Source organism: Ctenopharyngodon idella, chromosome 8, assembly GCF_019924925.1.
Source record: "Ctenopharyngodon idella isolate HZGC_01 chromosome 8, HZGC01, whole genome shotgun sequence".
NCBI lineage: Eukaryota > Metazoa > Chordata > Actinopteri > Cypriniformes > Xenocyprididae > Ctenopharyngodon > Ctenopharyngodon idella.
In genome coordinates, this window is record NC_067227.1 from 17,066,387 (window position 1) to 17,087,203 (window position 20,817).

Genomic DNA, 20,817 nt, shown 5'->3' on the forward strand with positions numbered 1-20,817 from the left:
ACAATTCAAAGGATGCCGTCAACTGTCTGGTTACCAACATTCTTCAAAATACCTTTTTGTGTTCAGCAGAAGAAAGAAATTCAAACCTACATTCAGCTAGCAAAATATTTTCATCCTAATAATGGTATTTTTAAAAATTAATAACTGGATGATCAAAGGCAACCTGTTTTAGTTAACTTTATTACTGCTTATACACAAACCCATTAATGGATTGGTGGAACATAAATGTCATAAAACATTTTTTAACCCCAAAATCAGAAGCTTATTTTTAAAAACTAAGTTCACTTTATTTTAAGGTGTCCTTGTTACAGTGTAATTATATCTTTAAGTATCGAGTAATATTAATTACCTACATATACTTTATATAGGGTTAGGATTAGGGTTTAGTTTAGAGTTAGTTGCATGTAATTATGCTTAATTTAAAGTTATTACCACATGTAACATGTAGTTACCTTTTTCATTGAGGGAAAACAAAATATCTACGCAGAACTGAATCAAACACAACAATTAGTTAACCAAAATGACTACTAATATGTTGATTATTAATGAGCATTTATTATTACACAGTGCACAATCTGCATACAGTGTCAGGATCAATCAGAATGTTACTGACATGCTTAATTTTCTGATATAACAGCTGAATAACATACTAAACGACCACCACCCCAGGGACATCAGTGGAAATCAATTTAATGGAAAAATATGTATTGTATGGAATAAATAAAATCAGTGCAGAAAAAGTATACATTTGCATCTGTAAAGGGTAATAGATAATCATTTAACAGGCAGCAGCCTTAACTTGTTTTCTAATGAATGGAAAAGCTGAGGTGTGCATAGTTCTTGTTTATTCAGGTCCAGACAAGTTCAGATTCTTGATATCAAAAACACAGCAGCATGCTCAGATTATCTGCGACCACCATACTGGCTGTACTCGGGCTCACTGGCAAGCTGAAAAAGAAAATGGAGACTGATAACATTTGCCACTTCTGCCTAAGTCATTAAATGGCCGCTGGGTATAAAAACACCACAGTGAAAAGTGCTTTATAAGTAATGGTATTTGCACAAGGCATACGTTTACTTTGAAACAAACAGAGCTGCATTACTCACTGCAATAGTTGATCTGACGCTCTGCAGTTGGAAGAAGACTCGACCTCCATCCTCGGGACATATCGCTCTAATATCATCCTGTTTCATTCCCAGCAACATTGCTCCATTTAACACCCCAAGACTCTGGATCGTCCTACACAAATACACAATGAATTGAGTGTGTAAACAAGTTAATACATGTCTTCTTGGAGCATGTTATTAGTAACAAGATATTACACTCATTTTGGTGTAGTTTTAAGAATAAAATTAAAGATGCTAGAAGTGGTTTCTTACATTTTAGAAAAGCCTTTGTACTGTAACCAGGCTTTGACTTCCTCAGGTCTAGACTTCATGTCCAGAGATGGAGGTCCTCTCATATTCTGCTAAATATATGGAGATGAAAACTTCATAAAACTATGAACTGTGTACAGCAGAAATCGATTAGTTGTCATACATTGACAGACTAGTTTTTTTGTGTTTAAATTGATTATTAATGTTATTATTAAATTAATTAGATAATTAAATTGACATTACTGTGCTTCTGGTATTGTTGGTTTTATTCACTGAAGTAAGTTGATGTTAAAAAATCAGAATGAAGAGATTGTTTAGTATGTCCTCAATTGTTGAAATTACTATTTTTTAAATAAAAATGTAGAGAAGAAAAAAAAAATCTATGCATTGGCCATGACTTACTGTTGGCTTTTGTCCATCGGCAGGCTCTAGAACATTCTGAGGCACATAACCCTCTTCATTGCGGCTGTTTTTCACTTTCCACCATTGCCCGGGCTTGTCGGTTACCTGTTAAGCAAACACAAACCAATATGATGTACGCATTTTCTGCTCAGGAAAAAATGTTTTTACAATAAGGTTCCATTTATTAACATTAGTTCACCCAAAGTTCACCCAAAAATGAAAATTCTGTCATCATTTCTCACCCTCAAGTTGTTCCAAACCTGTATGAATTTCTTTCTTCTGCTGAGCACAAAAGAAGATATTTTGAAGAATGTCAGTAACCAAACAATTGATGGGCTTACATAGTATTTTTTTCCATACTATGGAAGTCAATGGGGCCTATCAACTGTTTGGTTACCCATATTCTTCCCAATATCTTCTTCTGTGTTCAACAGAAGAAAGAAATTCATACAGGCTTGGAATAACTTGAGGGTGAGTAAATAATGACAATTTCCTTTAACTACATTAGTTAACATACAATGAAAAAAATACTTCTAAAGAATTTATTAATCTTCCTTCATGTTAAATTCAACATTTACTAATAAATGATTAAAATCAAAAGTTGTATGTTAATATTTTAATGTTAAAAACTTTTGTACTTTAACTAACTAACTTTTACAAAGATTAATAAATGCTGTAATAAATGTATTGCTCATTGTTAGATAATGCATTAACTGTTAACTAATTTGATCTTTTCGTAACTTTTGATTGATTTAGTGACATGTTCACCTCTGAAGCTACACAAAAACTTCCAGTGGGGTGTTAACATTACAAAAGGTTAAAGGTCAGACGATTACCTGCACCATGTCACCCTTCATCACACTCAGTTCCTGATTGTTCCTTGCCATGAAGTCATAGATCACCCTCATAAGAGGTGGCGCTTCTGCTGACCTGCCATAAAAAAAGACAAAGGTGTTACTAGACTAGACATTCTTTTTAACTTATATCCTTATAACACTTATAAAACCAATCTGTAACAAGTGTTACATTAGATTATTAAATTGATATTACTGTGCTTCTGCTACTGTTGATATTATTCACAGAAATAAACCTTTGTTTATTAACAGAACAAAATGCACTACTAAAGCCTTGGTATGTGGACTATGTATATCTTATCTGGGTATTTCATAGAGTTCAAATGAAGTGGCTCACCGCATGGGTGGGGTGCTCCAGGGTCTGTTGTCCTGGAAGAGAGAGGTTGTACTCATTCCACTTTATTGTATCTTAGGTTAAGATCTACATGCCCTAACACTCAATTTTATAACATTCTTGGCTAATTAAGTTGAAGTTTGCCCTCTGGGAGTTTTTACCTGTTCAGGTGGACTCTGATTGACATTCCCTGGCGGGAAGCGCTCGCTGTTGCTCCGTGACAGCTGCCTGCTGACCGGAGGGGATTGGGATGGGACGGGCGGAAGGGGCTGCCAACCGTCATAAAATTCGGGATAATATGGAGGGATCTGATTCCCGTTTGGCCATTTGGATCTGAGTGCAAAAAAGAGATATTTAAAGAAAAATGTAACTAAATTCTAATTAATGAAGCAATATAATTTACAGTATATATTGTAGAACAGAAGACCTTGGGACATTCCACGCATCACCCAAGCTGCCCCACAGTTGGTCCTCATTTGGTGTGACAACACTTCCCATGAGCTGCAGGGCTTTTTCTGTGAGCAGTGGACTCAGCACTGAGGGAGGGATGTTGGGAGGATACCGACTCACCATCTGAAGCATGAAGAAACAGTCATGAACTTAGTGTGATGAAAGGTGATGTGGTGCATCCCCTGACCTTTAAAGGGGTAGTTCACCCAAAAGTGAAAATGCTGTCATTAATTACTCACTCTCATGTTGTTCCAAACCTGTAACACTTACGTTCATCTTAGGAGCACAAAGATCTTTTTAATGAAATCTTAGGGCTTTCTGTACCTCCATTGACAACCTACACAATGACCACTTTCAAGCCCCAGAAAGGTAGTAAAGACATAAATGTATGTGACTCCATGTGACTCCAGTGGGTTAACCTCAGTTTTATGAAGCAATATGAGTGCTTGTTTGCACAGAAAAACATAATTTACCACTTTAGTCATACTGACTCACACTATATGAAGTTTCAGGGGAACAAAAGAGCTTTTAATATGAATCTGAAAGAATGCTGGTCCAATTTCATTACATAATGGAAAAAGTGTATGAAATGTGACCACAAATGCAAACAGATTAAACAAAAAAATACTTACAAAAGCAAGGGAAGAGAAGAGACTGTGAACAAAGTCAGAAGCAGGAGGATTTTTTAGTTGACCATCCAGCTTACCCTGTCACAAGTAGAGATGAGTATGAAAACAAGCATACTGTATGTACCATAATAAACATTACAGAGCCATTTCCTGCACAGTCTTGTTTTTTTTTTTACTTTATTATACTGGGAGTGGGGAGTTTGTATTGAAAATCTATTCAATAAAACCACTTATTAAAAAAAAGAAACAACTGGAAAATGTCCAAGAATCATTCAATCCATTGCACTTCAGAGACATGCTGAAACTAAAATGGGGGAAGTAATCAAAGCTTTATTTGAAAGAGTACATTGAAGTAGACTATTGTTATCTAAGGAATTATCACAGAAATTAAATTTATATAACTTACCAGAAGATTGAAGCCATACTTTATCTTCTGCAGGCAGGATATGTACTCATCCACAGTAGGAATATTTGCAACTATAATTAAAAATAATAATAAAAAACTTTTAATGTTGATTTTTTTTTTTTACATCCTTAGGAAAATTAAATAGCAAGTATCAATGTGTCAGTTCTTCACCAAAATTTTTTGGAGCATTTTTCTTTTTCTTTTTCTTGCTTCCATCATCTTTTGGCAAACCTGAGCCAAGTTTATATATGAAGGTCTCAACGTCGGCTGCAACATGGTTAAAGATCTCCTGTAGAGAGTGATTAAATGGATGGAAGAAATGTGTCAAAAAATGATGTATGAATGGATAGATTAATAGCACAGTGTGATAGCACAGTGCCTCTCAATAAAAACAACCGACCGCATCTCTGTCCACGTCATTTACTGGAGGTGGAACCTGCTCTGGCTCAGACTGCATTGGCCTGTAAGGGGCTTCATCTCTGGGAAATGACATTGTGGGTGAAGGTTGTCTATCATCTGGAAAAAGCAAAATGCAAGCTCAATTAATTACAAAAAGAAATCAGTTCTAACATGATACATTAGTGAGTGAACACTTTAATTCAACCCTCTGGTATTCCTCACTTAGGGGTCAATCATGTGAATCTCAGCGGTCAAAACAGACCGTAGACAATAAGTGTAACATAATTTAAAAAAAAAAAGAAAAGAAAAGAAATGAATTTACTATATTTTGTTTCAATAATATTTATCATTTAGTATTTTAAGGGGATTTCATGGTACTATAGGCAATATTCACCTATAAATTATGAAATTATAAAAAATATTTCATACTCATATTGGTGCAGTCTGGTGGGAGAAATAAAGAAAATAATATGTAATACCATGGTATAACCACTAAATGCCTGTATAACCCTATATATAAAGTATGTGTATTCTCTATTAGCTTATAAGAACATTTTCAGACATAATTACTTATATAATTAAAGCTGCAAGCAGCGATGAAAGGGCCCTCACCCAGGCTCAACCCCACACGGTGGCCTTAGGAAAACTGTGAACAGTAGGCGATAGTCATTTAAGTGGATAAATAGAGGAGAAATATGGCAAAGTCATTTTGATGCACCACAGTTCCTGCTGCCAACGGGTGGCGCTTTGACTATAACTGAATATTGCCACGTAGATGTCTTCAGGCCAGGACTATTATCAAACATGTGAAGTTGGAGCAGATCGGACATTGTATGCTTGAGTTACAACAACTTCCTGTTTTGTGGCATTAATCGCATACATTAGCACTTAGCCAAGTGTTGCATGATTTAACGTGTCTCTAGCATGTTTGGTACTTCGTGGCATATTGAAATGTGTTTCTGGGAGTGAATTACAGTGCAAAACATGCCATTTCCTGTTGCCAGCAGGTGGCACTATGACTAACTGAATATTGGCATATAGATGTCTTTAGGCCAGGACTCTTTTCACACACGTGAAGTTTGGGGCATTGTATGCCCGAGTTACAACAATTTCCTGTTTCATGGCGAAACATCGAACTTTGTCAGGCCACCACGGACACGCCCTTCAGCTAAAACTCTAGATCTTCGCAATTTAACGTCACAAAGGCCTTTAGATTAGACTGACCAAATATGATGTTGAGCTCTAGGAGGAGTTCGTTAAAGTACCACGTCTGGAAATGGCAAAAACTGCTAAAATTTTGCAGAGAAAATTTAAAATATCTTACTTCCTGTTGGGTTTTCAGATTTTGCACCCAGGGACTTTTTTGTAGGTACTGGGCTATTAAATCTGTCTACCGAATTTCATGCTTGTACCTGAAATGTAGCGCGAAGGGCGCTTAATTGAAATGTTGTAGGTGGCGCTATCGAGCCATTTTGCCACACCTAATTCTGAAACACAGACATAAATTTTCACCACTTCTGACGCGTGTGCAAAGTTTCATGAGTTTTCGAGCATGTTTAGGCCCTCAAAAATGCGATTCATTTCGGAGAAGAAGAATAATTGACTGAGCAATTCCAATAGGGTCCTCACACCATCGGTGCTCGGGCCCTAATAAGTTTAGGAAATATCCCCAGAAATCTGTATTTTCATATTTGCAATTCAATTCCTGTGGAGGTCATTTGACTATTTTTTTTTTCTAAGACCATTTAGCCCTTTCTTATCATGTAACACAGCATTTTGCACCAATCTGATCAAGTAAAAAAAATTTGTCATTTTGGTCTAAAATGACTGAAGACCACCAGAGGGTAATTTTCAGGACATTTAATGCTATTTAAAAGTGGATTTGAAACGAATTCTTCAAGTAATCACCATAGTCTTCAAAGTCGTTGAACTGCGGAGGGGGGTATTCTAGGGGAGGTGGGTTTGATTGAATGGATGAGAGAGCTGGTCTCTTTATGTTCCCCGGATGACCCTGGCCGAGGATGTTTTCCAGATGGCTCCTGAGAAACAGGAAATATATCACTGTAGAGCACTGATAAAAATGAATCATTGAGGCTGTAACAAAAATATATGTATTTTTACAAATAAATCTTTGTTACTTAGATACTTTGAGTATAGCTCACTTAATATGGGTTATCTAGACAAGTTGTAGACATGTATGTCCACTTAAAATGTCACAATTTAGTACATTTTAAAGCAAAAAGGCCAGATTATCATCATAATGGATGCTTCTTTCTGAGGCAGCAGCTGACCTGATGTCCATCTGTGGTTCCTTAAATGGTGGAGTGGCATCGCCTCCTTGCTGTATTTCCCTTTCCAGATCATTTACCATCTCCTGAGCCTAGCGATTAAAAACAGCAGAGATGCCTTTATGCAAATATTCAGGGAACTGACAGAGGGAGTGGAATGGAAACTTCCACATCAATCCACAAGATATATTAAAAAAGACTTATAACAGCTAGAGGAACCGCTATCTGCCCTGGGATGAATCTAACATTTCTGAATACACAAATGGAGTGTTGTTCCTCACCCCGGCCTCCTCACACTGGAACAGGAAGGCCTGTGGAGCTCTCTGGCTGGGATCCTGAACTGAGATAATGAGAAGGGAGTCATACACACAGCTGTCCAGAACAGCTTTCGCCTTCCTGATGCTACTCAAGTGCACAGACTCCAAAACCTCCTACAATTCCAGGAAACAGAGTAAGAGTTCACTGTTAGTACTGGAACTGTCATGTAACATACTTTAAAAAGGCAAGACTTTATATTTTAGATTAGTGTACTTAAGCACAAAGGTTGTCCCTGACCTTGGTCTCTATGTCACATAGCTGTAGGTGGTTGGCCTGGACCTGCATGATCATGTCCTGACCCCACACTTTCCCTTTACTGTCCATACTCTTCAGCCTGTTCACGCAGTCCTCAATGCTGCTCATCTCTCTGCCATCTAACACAAAGGTGAACAGGTGCTAGGGAATGGAAAATGAAGAAAATGTTACTACCACGATTACAAAGGAATCACACAGAAGTGTCCCCTACCAAAAAGGAGGTTACTATATATTCCACACGATACTGTGGAGGGCCTTGTGAAATTCATCCTTGCTATGTCATCAAATTTTCCAGTTGAGTTTGTGTGTAAATCTCTACCGAATATGCTAGATAAGCTTTGGTTGCGTATTCTTTTCAATAACACACTTTAGTCCACTGGGTGTTGGCTTTGTGCTAACAGATTATGATTATGAGTCTGTAATATGCAGTCAGCACACATTTGAACATTAGCACACATTAGAAACACATTAGCTAATAAGTGTTACTCACAAACGCAAAAATCCGACTAAATCTTACCTCCACTCGGTACTGAAACATGTTTTGTCTGCTGATTGATTCTGCATACTCCTTCCTTTGCACTAAAGCAACAATATCAAGTTAAAAATTATAGTATTTCCTAGGATAGGTTGTTTAAATGTTTTTTTTTTTCAACTTACTGTAGATGGATTTGGCACTGGGACGAGACATGCCAGACCCCTGCAATGGCGGCTCAGGTGAGAAGCCTCTGTAATATAATCACAACACAAAATGCCTGTATGAACATTTTTAATTGTTAACAGAGATTTTCAATAAATCCTGATGATAACCCATAAAAAATCAGTAATGTCAATATTTTTCTTGTTATTTCTAATATTAATCCATTCCCAGTTTATTCTCAATTAAACTATTCTTAACCAAAAGCTCACAGTCAACTCAACGCTATTGCAACATACAATATATGGCCAAAAGTATGTTGACAGCTGAGCTATTGCTGTAATAATATAATGATTCTAGAGAATTCTGGGTGTCCAATTTAGCTTTGGGAGGGTCCTTTTTTGTTCCAAAATGACAATAAAGTCAAGTTCTTCCACACCAGATGTCAACAAAAACTAAACTGAAAACCACATGAAAACATTAACTTTTAAACATTTCATTAATTGAACATAACATAGCAAACATAAATTGAAAAAACAAAAAGTAAACTAAAAGACATTTACATAACTCGTTCCCTTGGAATTATAAGGTTCTACCTGACATTTTTGTTAAAATCGAGTTATTCACATATTCTTATTCTGTGACAACTTATTTACATTATGTGATTTTTTTATGTTGTGAACATTTTGGGACTTTTTATTTAGAAAACAAAAAGGTTCAAATGGAATGCAAAAACTTTGAAGCTCAATATCTCAAAACTGCTCTGAATGCAGATAGAACCATATAATTCCAAGGGGACGAACTCTTAAATCAACTACAAAGAAATAAAATGGCTAAACGAAACCAGACAACTCTGTGAAAAAAAACCTGAGCTTAAACAAAACCAAACTGAAATAACAAAGAAAGCTAAATTTAAAAATTATAAACTTTTATATCCCTGCCTCATAGCAACCTGTAATGGTTTTTCTGACAACTGTTATGACAACTGATATGAGAGAGATAGAAGGCAGGGCATGACGTACGTTCTACACTGAAACAACCTTTTATGTGTTTCAGGTACAAACTCCAATCAATCGTACACAATGAAAGATAAAACGTCCGCTGTCAGAGATGAGTAAGACATGTACCTTGGCTGGAAAACTGGCACAGGGTTACCCCCATACATTCTTGACTGTGATGTCTAACACCTGTAATAACAATATTATCAGTCAGTCATAAAACCATAAGAAGTGTTCAGTCATCAAGAATGTGAAGCAAGCATGAATATTACATCCTCAAAACAAATACAAAGTCAAAAATATCAGAATAACAAGACCTTTCTATGTTCACAACTTAGTGTTCTTAATAAAGAATATATAATTTCAACAGTTATTAATAAGTCAATTAGCGAATATGCCAATTCACAAAGAGAAGTGCCATACAAGTTATGATTTATCAATGTTATAATGTACTTTTCACGTACGACCTTTAAAGGGATAGTTCACCCAAAAATAAAAATTTGATGTTTATCTGCTTACCCCCAGGGCATCCAAGATGTAGGTGACTTTGTTTCTTCAGTAGAACACAAATGATGATTTTTAACTCCAACCGTTGTGGTCTGTCAGTCGTATAATGCATGGCAATGGGAACACAATCTATGAGAATAAAAAAAAACATGCACAGACAAATGCAAATTAAATCCTGCGGCTCGTGATGACACTTTGATGTCCTAAGACACGAAACGATCGGTTTGTGCGAGAAACCGAACAATATTTATATAATTTTTTACCTCTAATACACCACTATGTCCAACTGCCTTGAGCGCGCGCAAGGCATCCAGTGCGTGAGGTGTGTACGCGCTCTGGCGTAGTTTAAAGGATTAGTCCACTTTCAAATAAAATTTTCCTGATAATTTACTCACCCCCATGTCATCCAAGATGTTCATGTCTTTCTTTCTTCGATCGAAAAGAAATTAAGGTTTTTGATGAAAACATTCCAGGATTATTCTCCTTATCGTGGACTTCAATGGACTCCAAACAGTTGAAGGTCAAAATTACAGTTTCAGTGCAGCTATGTCCTACACCTTCCTTATTCAACTTAAGGAATGAACGCGGGCCATTTCCGTTTTTTTTTAAAAGTAGAATAAGGAAGGTGTAGGACATACAGCGAAAGCTTTTTGAAGAATACGGAAAGCTGAAGCACGTGCAAGGTGATCATTTGTGTTTATAAAGCATATACATTTGTATTTTTTAAGAAAATGGCCGATCGTTTCGCTAGATAAGACCCTTACTCCTCGTCTGGTTCAGCTGCACTGAAACTGTAATTTTGACCTTCAACCATTTGGAGAGACCATTGAAGTCCACTATAAAGAGAAAAATCCTGGAATGTTTTCATTAAAAACCTTAATTTCTTTTCGATTAAAGAAAGAAAGACATGAACATCTTGGATGACATGGGGGTGAGTAAATTATCAGGAAAATTTTATTTGAAAGTGGACTATTCCTTTAAACTACGCCAGAGCACGTACACACCTCACGCACCGGATGCCGTGCGTGTGTTCAAGGCAGTTGGACAAAGTGGTGTATTTATGATATAAATATTGTTCGATTTCTCGCACGAACCGATCGTTTCGTGTCTTAGGACATCAATGTGTCGTCACGAGCCGCAGGGTTTAATTTGGATTTGTCTGTGCATGTTTTTTTTTACTCTCATAGATTGTGTTCCCATTGACAAGCATTATACGACTGACAGACCACAACAGTTGGAGTTAAAAATCATCATTTGTGTTCTACTGAAGAAACAAAGTCACCTACATCTTGGATGCCCTGGGGGTAAGCAGATAAACATCAAATTTTCATTTTTGGGTGAACTATCCCTTTAAAATCACTAACAAAATCACAAATATGATTCATTTATAACCTGTGAAAATAATACATCACTAAATGAGGTCAGTAAATAATGGCAGAATCACATAACAGCTTGAACAATTTATAAAAGCCAATACATTATGCCTTTCACAAACCAAATACAAGGTTTTAAAAAATAATAATAAAAAAAAAAAAACTAGACACTTGTGTTCAACAATTGTCTTTTGTATCACATAGCCTCTGAGGTTCTCAAAAACAGGTAAGAAGTGTCCAGTCATGATGTGCGTGACGAATAAGCAGCAAAAACTGCTGAAGGCACAATTCTGGAACTTTTTCTGTTACAAGTTAATGTGCTTAGCTTTACAAGAAGAAAATATTAACAGAAGTGGTACGCCATGGCGTAAACCAAGGGTAAAAAGAGAGAACAAAGAGAAAACACAAATATTACCACAGCTCTAAAACAACATAGTAAAATTAAGGATGTAACCAATTGTAAATTATTCAAATTTGTCACGGTCATATCAATCTCTAGGCAAAATGCCATTAATCAGTGCCTCCACAAACATTTCGGTTACAAGTATCACTTAAAACTGATCTCATGGTTAGCCAAATGATTGTACATTACCTCTGAGAAAAATCCTAAACACGTTTAACTGCAAATCTCCAAATCTACGTTCAGACTACTCCAGAATTTAGACATATCAAGTCTGCCTTCCTTGTGGACTGTGTAAGCAAATATTCTGGACTTCCTGCTCAGAAGCAAGGTCAAAGTCTAGTTCCTGAATTTTATTAAGTCAGAAGGTGAGAGCAGGTAGGTTTTTCATTTATATCCTTGGATTGAGTACAAAGGTATTGTCATTAATAGACAGCCCTGTGACGTGTACAGCAAAGTGGCACACGGTGACCCTAAAATGTATTTGTGCATTTACATCACACTGAATGCATGTTGCTGTAGTAGATAATAAACCATTATTCAAGTGGCATATATTTTAAAAGAAAGATGAACATACTTTTCAACCAAAACAGATCACAAAAAGAAATTTGTTAGGATTAAAATGATGTTCAAAATGAAAATATTTGGACCATAATTACACTTTTAAAAAGAAAGGTTTCAAAAGGTTTTTTTGCAGCGATGCCATTGAACCGGTCTGTGATCAATTTATAAAAGAACCACTTTTTCTTATTGTGAAAAACATTTTATCTTATATTTAACCTTATATCTTATATTTAAGCTCATCTTACTACGATCACCTCACAGCTCCACAAATCAGTTAAACTATTAATGCCAGGACTGCAAGACAGACAGCTGGATTTCTTCAAATAAAAAAGACAGAAACGGCATTTAGTGAATAACCAAATCTTTTATTTAATACGGGTATGTACACGTTTGACGACACTGCCAGACTGGCATGTTCACGAGGAAAGGGTTAGTTAAGAATGAAAACAGGAGGCTTCAGTGTCAACATTGACAGAGACCTATACTGTAGCCTTAGCCTGAGTGGACTTGGCCAGGACTTTCAGATCCGCAATGCACTTGGAGATGCTTTCCTTCTCCTGAAAGACAAAAACAAAAATTTTGATTGTTAATAGAAATAGACATAGTAATAACAGTAACAGAACAATTATTTTGTAGTTGTTTCAGGTGGATATAAAGTCTAAATTAGGGTAACTATTCTACAGTATCTTTGATATTGTTATGTGTACTAACTATATCAAGTTAAGCATAATTACAAACAACTTAACCTAAACCAAACCCTAATTACATTGTAATTACACTGTAATAACAACAGCTTAAAGTGTAACCTAAATTTCAAGAACATCATCAATGACTGATTCATGTTTAGAACTTAAGTGATGTTGGTGAGCTCCTTTCACTCATAATATTCTGTCCACAATCATCTTAGCAATTACACTGTTATTATAACTGCTGATAGAGCATTGAGTACAAAATCTCCATCTAGAGGCCAAGCTAAAAATTACTTCAGAACAGATTCTGGACCAGGAATGGGCAACTTTGGTGCTAGAGGGTCCATGTAATGCTTCACAATTCAGTTTTCAGACCATACAATGCAAATGCAAAAATGAAAAATTGAAACCAGGCATTAATTTCTTGTTTTTTGGTTACATCAATGGACATTTGCCATTTTCCCCCCTTTTTTAATTCTACTTTTGTTAAATTTTGACTTTAGATTTTGAAATCATTTGAATAAATGAAATTAACCGATCTTCTATTTTTTCATTTTTTTTGTCTTATAATTTGCGCTGTGGGCTGTACCATTAGCACAGGGGTGTGGACGCGGAGTAGGCGGAATACATCATTTCATTGATGTAACTGTTTTATTTACACTGCATGCGTTGAGGAGAACGTTAGTTTAAAAGACTGAACACAGAGGATGACCTTTTTCACCCAAGTGCCATCATTTTCATTATCAATATAGCCTAATAACTGTGCTACACATAAGGCAGTCCCGGACTGGCCATCGTGAGCAGCTGGGAAAAGTGAAATACCGATGGCATGATTTGGCACATTGTCCAGCTTGTTTGTATTTACCTACTTATTCGTTATTACTTTATTTTATTAATATACTTTTTACCCTTGGTCAGGGGGATGCATTTTACTTGGTACAATACACAACAACGAGATCCCAGTTCATTTTCAGTGGGATAGGCATCTCCAGCGAACTGTCTCTACTATAATGAACAGAGTTAATAACTGTGCTAGATTTAAGGGCATTTTAAGCGAACGAGAAGCGTATGAGGTGCGGAAGCAGCTGGTTGTTGTGGTAATGAACAATACCCGCTAGAGAAAACATCTACATCTTTATTGTATAACTATTGTATTACAAACGAGAGCTAAAACCTAGAGGTGCACCGATACTAAATTTCTCTGCCGATACCGATAGCCGATTATTCAGAATGATATCGGCCGATGCCGGTACCGATAGTTTGGTTTTTTGGAAAAACATCTCTCCCAAATAATGTTGCACACTATACAGGGAACCCTCTCATTTGGTACACTACAATATTAGAGGTTACAATTAACAACAGAAGTTTTATATTCAGCTGCTGTTTATTTTCAGATATAACAATTACACTCAAATAAAAACTGAAATGTTTGTATAAAACTTAGTATCACATAAGGTAGTTTTCATAAGCACTTGTCTTCATGGCAAATTTACACAAACATAATTAACAGTAAATAAGCTCCTCTCTAGTGTTTTTATATATATATATATATATATATATATATATATATATATATATATATATATATATATATATATATATATATATATAGTATATATATATATATATATATATATATATATATATATATATATATATATATTATATATATATATATATATATATATATATATATACGTATATATATATATATATATATATATATATACACGTATATATATATATATATATATATATATATATATATAGAGTAGATAGATAGCTAAGGAACTGTGAACATTTTCACATGTGTGAACACAATGTTCACAAGCTGTTTTATTGACGTCTTTCCGCGGTTGAAGCACAAATAAAGTGATTACATGAGACGTGATACATTCTGGTAAGTTGTACTAGGCTATATCTTTCAACATACCTTTGATATTCATGCATGTTTTTCGAGATATAACTTGTATTGAAGAGGAAGAAAAGACTCGCGCTCTGCGCTGCTGCCTGAACTGAGGCATTACATCGATCTGACACGTCAGATTTAAGAGCATCAAAACGGCATTTATTGTTTGAATTTTTGATAAAATGAACTTTAATTCTTATCAGAAGTAACAAAGCACAAAGCCTTTTGCGATTATTGGACGGGAGGCTCTACAAATAATATTTGATGTAGCAAAAAATAAAAATAAAAACGCAGACCTGGCAACCCTGGCTTGAAATACGGGTGATTCATAGGGTCAAAAAGAGCCTGCTTTAGCGTCACTATTTTTAAACTGGTAGCTTTTAAACAAGCCGATGGGCGATAGTGATAATAATAGCTTTTATCGGACGATACCGATTGTTGGCCGATACATCGGTGCATCTCTACTAAAAACCTAACGAAATTTAAAAATAAAATAATTATGCTTAATTTTTAGTATATTTTTACTTGGTAGTCTTTTCATCTTTCATGCTAGATTGACGTGAAGGATCTAGCCTACTCCGCGGCCACACCCCCGTGCTAATGGTACAGCCCACAGCGCAAATTACAAGACAAAAAAAAAATGGAAAAAAAGAAAATAGGTTAGATTTCATTTATTCAAATGATTATTTCTAAAGTCATGATTTAGCAAAAGTATATTGATGAAGTACATGAAAAAATAAAAATGAACGTCTGGTTTCAATTTTTCATTTGCATTTTATGGCCTGAAAATTGAATTGTGAAGCATTATACGGACCCTAGAGGGCCACTGTATAGCAGAGTTTAACTCCAACCCTTATTTAAAAACATTCACCTGCCTGTAGCGTTCTAGTACTCTTGAAGACACTGATTAGCTTGTTCAGCTAAACTCTGCAGGACAGTGGCCCTCCAGGACCGAAATTGCTCATCCCTGCTCTAGACTAATGTAGCATTTATATTTGGACACATTTGTAGTTCACTAGAAATGCTCAAATGATTCGGAAAAAAAGAACAATAAAAGACCAATTTTCTCTAAAATATTACATTTTCACTACATGAAAACAGTATTAATTAGGAACTCTCCCATAACAGTTCTGTTATTACCATTCACATTAATATTAAATAGCATAAGCATTTTATCACCATTACTAAACTCTTTTCTGGGGAAAAATGACCTTCAGCCTTGAACAAATGCCTCCTTTGTGTAATATAAACACAATAAAGTATGATAATGTGCCAATGGCGTGACCATATTTCCCTATACCTGCTGTGGGGTGATGCTCTTAACAACGCTCTGTTCGACCCAGTTCACCAGGTGCTCCTGCTCCATGCGGCGGTGCAGGTTCTGAAGCGCCACCTGGTAGTCCAGCCTCTTCTTCACCTCATGGGTAACCATGTGCAGACGCTCCCTGTAATTGGTCTCCAGCAGCATAGCCACATTGTTCTGATGGAAGATGGGAAGAGGAGTGTCACAGAACTACTGCCATTCTAAACATCAATTATAAATAAACAATTCTAAATTTAAATGCAAAGCATAATGTGGATTTGTGATATTTATGGATTGTAAAGAAGAGCAGAGATGATCTGTCACATTCTGTCCGCCTCACCCTCTTGGCATCGAAGAGCATATGTCTTCCTTCTACTCTCCACTGCTGTTTCTTCTCATCCTCAATGCCATGGGCCAAGGTAGCCATGGCCTGATCCTTCACTTCCTGAGCCTTTGCCACTTTATCCTGCAGAGGAAGACAGAGAGAACCAGATATTAGTCAAAAGAGAACTGAATATTCAAACCACTCCCTCAAGTTACAGTCTTTGGATTAATTGTGCACAATATCAAATATATTAGCAGATAATCTTTAGCCACTTTTCCACCGTTGAGCCAAACTGTTCTCATTGCTTAACCGTTCCAATATGGTTTCATTTTCCACTGTGGGGCTGATAACAGAGCTATTTTGAATGCAATATGTGATGCACCAGTTGTCACCTAAAAGATAGTATAAATACCGACCGTGTTATGGGGGATAATCCGATATTTATTTTAAATGTTATTATTAACTTGTGTTTACTTTGCTCAAATAGCACGCTTGGCCAGCTACAGAGAAACAAGTGACCAATCCTGAGTGGCGACGTCACTACACGCATTCTGCTAGTTCTACCATTCTACCCATCATGCTGTGCCGAACAGGGTTGGGAATCCTAAGAAATGTTCTGGTTCCGGTTTTGCCTGATAATTCTGGTTCCATTAAAATGATTAAACAACTAATAAAATAGTAGTAAGGGAAAAAATGCACAGAAGTAATAAAAGATGTCTGAGCACACATGTAAGATCCAGACAGGTGAAACTTAATATTTTTTAAAATCCGTTTGAACGATTGATTCATTGTTTCACTTGTTTTATTACTGGATAAATCAGTGTTTTTGAATGAGTCTCTGGAATGAATGAATCAATGACAAATACATTTTTAACAGTCACTAGTCGCCACCTGGTTGTGTAATGATGTAATGACACAGTTGTTATTTGAAGAGAGTTTCAAAAGGTTATTTACTGTATTTTGATCACTACTGGAAACATCATTGTTTATATCCGAACTATAAGTTTTATCTCAGTACTTCTGTGATCGTTTGAGTATTTGTAACACAGAAATAATGATACTGTGTGATTGAAAAGACTGTTTGTGAAGCTGTTTCATACCTATACATGACAACTGCTCTCTCTGGCTCAGCGGCAGCGCCAACACAGATTTCAATGTTCCGTTGCGAATTTGAATGAATCCGTTGTGAAAGGTTTAATAGGCACAGGCGAATCGTTCTCATTTAGGAACAAGATCAAGATTAAGATCTTTTTAAGGATTAATTATGCAGCTCTACTGTCTTATACTCTCTCTCTCTCTCTCTCTTTCTCTGCATTTATATCTGGCGTAAAGCGTGTATGAGTAACAAGGGCTTTTCAGTGCATTCCTTACTATATTAATATTCATGAGGTGAGATGTCGCATTTAAATTATACACTCCCATCACTTCGTCCACACGTCGCACAAGAACCGTTTTCGGAACCGAAACTTTCCGTATTTTTCAAAAAACACTATCGGTTCTAGATTGCCATGATCGGAGCTGTGTTTATTGTGCGTTTCGTGATAGCAAGGATGGAATGTAAACACATAATTTACGTGACTGAAAGAGCAAAAGGTGAGGCTAAGAGATGAAATCTCATATGACAACTGAAGTGTTACATAGAGGCGGAGAAAAGAACAACGCTGCAGACAGCAGGTAAATGCCATTATCGCCGTTTTCCATGTTCGTGAAATAAATGTTTACACAGCTTTTTAAAATGCTAGGTGCCGGTGTTTGACGTTTTGGCCAATTGACCCTTCGTAAAGACCCGCCCCCCTTAGTTACTGTTGCTTTGTCCGACAAGCCATGGCACTGTCACACCACACAGAGTGAAAAATACATCACGGAGCAAAGAGGACACTGACAACACGTCGACAGACAGGACAGAACAGGTTACTTATGATATTAAACAAAGTCCCAGCTTTCAAATTGTGTAATTTTTTAAAGAAATTCGAACAATAAAAAACGTTTTGTGGCTCTTTAATGTGTCGTGACAGATCGCTGTAGCGTCTCAGTTCAAGCGGTTCATGAACCGATCATCTCTTCCTACTAGTTAATTTATAGCATCAAATAAACATGAATGAACATGAGAAGGAATGTTGTTTCAAACGCAGAAAGACGTCAGTACACACCATTTTTCAAGTTCAAGTCCACTGAGGTTAATCTTCTAAATCCTGACTGCTTTGTCGGACAAAATAGCAATTCGGCGTTATGATTGGTTAGATCGCTTGTCAATCAAACTCCCGGCGAAGGGTCAATTAGCATTTGCGTCACTGGTAGTTCCTATAGTGCTGGTTTAGACTCTACCCTGAAGTAGAAGCTAATTTAGTTCCCTTAAAAAGGAGTTCCTAAAACAAAATTTGTTCCTAGTTCCTGTGGTGCGAACATGCCAAAAAGCGGGTGTTTCCGCCAAAAGTTCTAGGAACTATGAAAAGATTCCTCTGATGCGAAAACCCCTACTTTACTTTACCGCTCAGCCCAATGGCGGAAAAGCGGCTATTCAGTCATTTCTGTTGAATACAAAACACAATACAAACCTCATTGAGTTTGTCGGCGAAGGCGGCTACACTGGGCCCGAACTTCTTGATGCCATAAATGACGACTGCACCGATGGACGCAGCAGCGAAGGTCTCGTGATTGATTACATAGATTTCCTTAGAGAGCATGTACAGAAGCAGTCCAGTGCCCAGCATATAAGGCCCTGCAATCAGAAGAGAACACCACTGTTACAAACAGACCCATGTATAAAAGGTACTGGATCTCACACGCATGCTGTTAACAGAAAAGAATATTTACACAGCTCTAAAGAGGAGATTAGTAGTGAATTACAACATTCTACTCAGTCACATAAAGGAGGCAATGAAGCAGACAACCCCACCTGTCACACCAGTCTTGGGGTACAGCAGTGTGAAGAGCTCCTCTGGGAAGATGCCATGTCGGACCTTTCCTCCTTTCTCGGGCAGAGGAGGTACTGGTGCAAGACTCTGGGAGGACTGATGAAAGGAACGAGAGGCCTGTACCAGGCTGGGGGGTAAAAAGAAGCACAGGGTTAGAGTTCTATAGGTGTCATTGATTGTCATTTGTCTTCCAGTACTCTTCAACCACAGACTGACATACAGAGCACTGACCACAAAAGCTTACATACCAAGCGCCAAAGGACCCGCTGTTTTTCAGGGTATGACCTACAAAAAAAAAAATGGACAACAAAACAATTAGAAAAGAACTGAAAATCATCTCAGTAACTCACATTCACATTAATGAAAGTGACAGAGTACTGCTTTTATGTTTTATTAAGTGCAGTTTTCATCAAAAGATCAATTCATTTGACACAAAATGAATGAATGCATCTTTTCCAGTTGTCACACTTGGTTATTCTACCTATCATTAGATCAATATACAAACAACATTTGTAAAGCATTTTTGGCTGCATAATGACTTTGGTTCATAGTGCAGATCTAACAAAACGCACGTCCTTGCGTGCATGACAGAACTTGTCAATCATATCAGGTTAGAAAATAAGGCAAAATCAGAGATAATGTTCATTTGCACTCCTGAATGAACAATAAATAAATAGCATATTTTGAGAAGTAAATTCTGACGCGCCTGATAAGATACGTGGTAAAGTTTGAATGTGGCATTAGCTCTCAGCTAACAGCTACACAACTCGATACAAGGGCATACTGAAAGCACAACAACTGCAAGATCATTCTCATCCAGAAATGACTGTCTGAGCATAAAACCTGCACTCCAATACATTCAATACGTCATAAGAATTATAATATACATTAATTACAACGTTTCACTGCAGATTCATGTGCGGCCATTTACACCGTGCGGCCTAATTTTACCCTTCAACTTCATATTCAATAATAAAACCGTCTATTTAACCCACACAATCAACGTGAAAGGTTAGAGTAGCTTTCATTGGACAAATCACCCACCTGAAACGAGCACCAGTCTCGACAACATGCTTTACTAGGTTAATGTCAGGATCCCCGGCCGAAATGTCTCTGTACCGGGCTCTCTGTGCCCTTCTCTAGACCAAGGATGAGGAACTCTCGCCGCTGATATCGCGAGATCTTCCGTAAACCAGCGTTCTGTCACATCCGGGAAATTCTGCACTCTGAAAGGCAGCCAGCAGGTAGCGCCAGTTCATCTTACAAAACACAAAGTCACAAAAAAAGGGAACGTTGACACTTTCAAGTTGCTACCATGAATATTTGAACATACATATCAATGATGACAATTAATGTCAACAAGCTTTTCTATACGAGAAACACGGCTCATTTTTATTCTTATTTAGATGCAATGGGAATTTGCCCAGTATAGTAGTAGGCCCCAGTCCTCCTCCATCCACTATTGCCACATTTAAACAACCAATATCA

At 36.8% G+C, this 20,817-nt stretch overlaps 2 protein-coding genes across 4 annotated transcripts; both read right to left on the reverse strand.

Annotated features, from left to right (window-relative positions):
- Positions 1-535: 535 nt before the first annotated feature.
- eps8l3b (EPS8-like 3b) lies at positions 536-11,981 on the reverse strand. Of its 3 annotated transcripts, none has more exons than XM_051901990.1 (20): positions 11,817-11,981; positions 9,474-9,533; positions 8,370-8,437; positions 8,230-8,291; positions 7,695-7,853; positions 7,421-7,570; positions 7,143-7,231; positions 6,760-6,890; positions 4,853-4,968; positions 4,624-4,741; positions 4,453-4,523; positions 4,050-4,124; positions 3,395-3,540; positions 3,129-3,300; positions 2,971-3,002; positions 2,616-2,709; positions 1,780-1,884; positions 1,381-1,469; positions 1,108-1,240; positions 536-967 (listed from the first exon to the last, which is right to left on the reverse strand). In XM_051901990.1, the coding sequence occupies exons 2-20, from the start codon at positions 9,509-9,511 to the stop codon at positions 938-940; spliced, it is 1,878 nt and encodes a 625-aa protein (XP_051757950.1). In that variant the 5' UTR covers positions 9,512-9,533; positions 11,817-11,981; the 3' UTR covers positions 536-937. The 3 variants fall into 3 exon arrangements, with proteins under 3 accessions (XP_051757950.1, XP_051757949.1, XP_051757948.1); XM_051901989.1 differs by having other exon boundaries at positions 536-948; positions 1,381-1,466; positions 11,817-11,980; XM_051901988.1 differs by having other exon boundaries at positions 536-948; positions 11,817-11,980.
- Positions 11,982-12,532: 551 nt separating this feature from the next.
- On the reverse strand, positions 12,533-20,570 carry atp5pb (ATP synthase peripheral stalk-membrane subunit b). The gene is made up of 7 exons (XM_051901997.1): positions 20,374-20,570; positions 19,578-19,614; positions 19,311-19,456; positions 18,970-19,133; positions 16,430-16,555; positions 16,087-16,266; positions 12,533-12,745 (listed from the first exon to the last, which is right to left on the reverse strand). The coding sequence occupies exons 1-7, from the start codon at positions 20,399-20,401 to the stop codon at positions 12,668-12,670; spliced, it is 759 nt and encodes a 252-aa protein (XP_051757957.1). The 5' UTR covers positions 20,402-20,570; the 3' UTR covers positions 12,533-12,667.
- Positions 20,571-20,817: the final 247 nt, after the last annotated feature.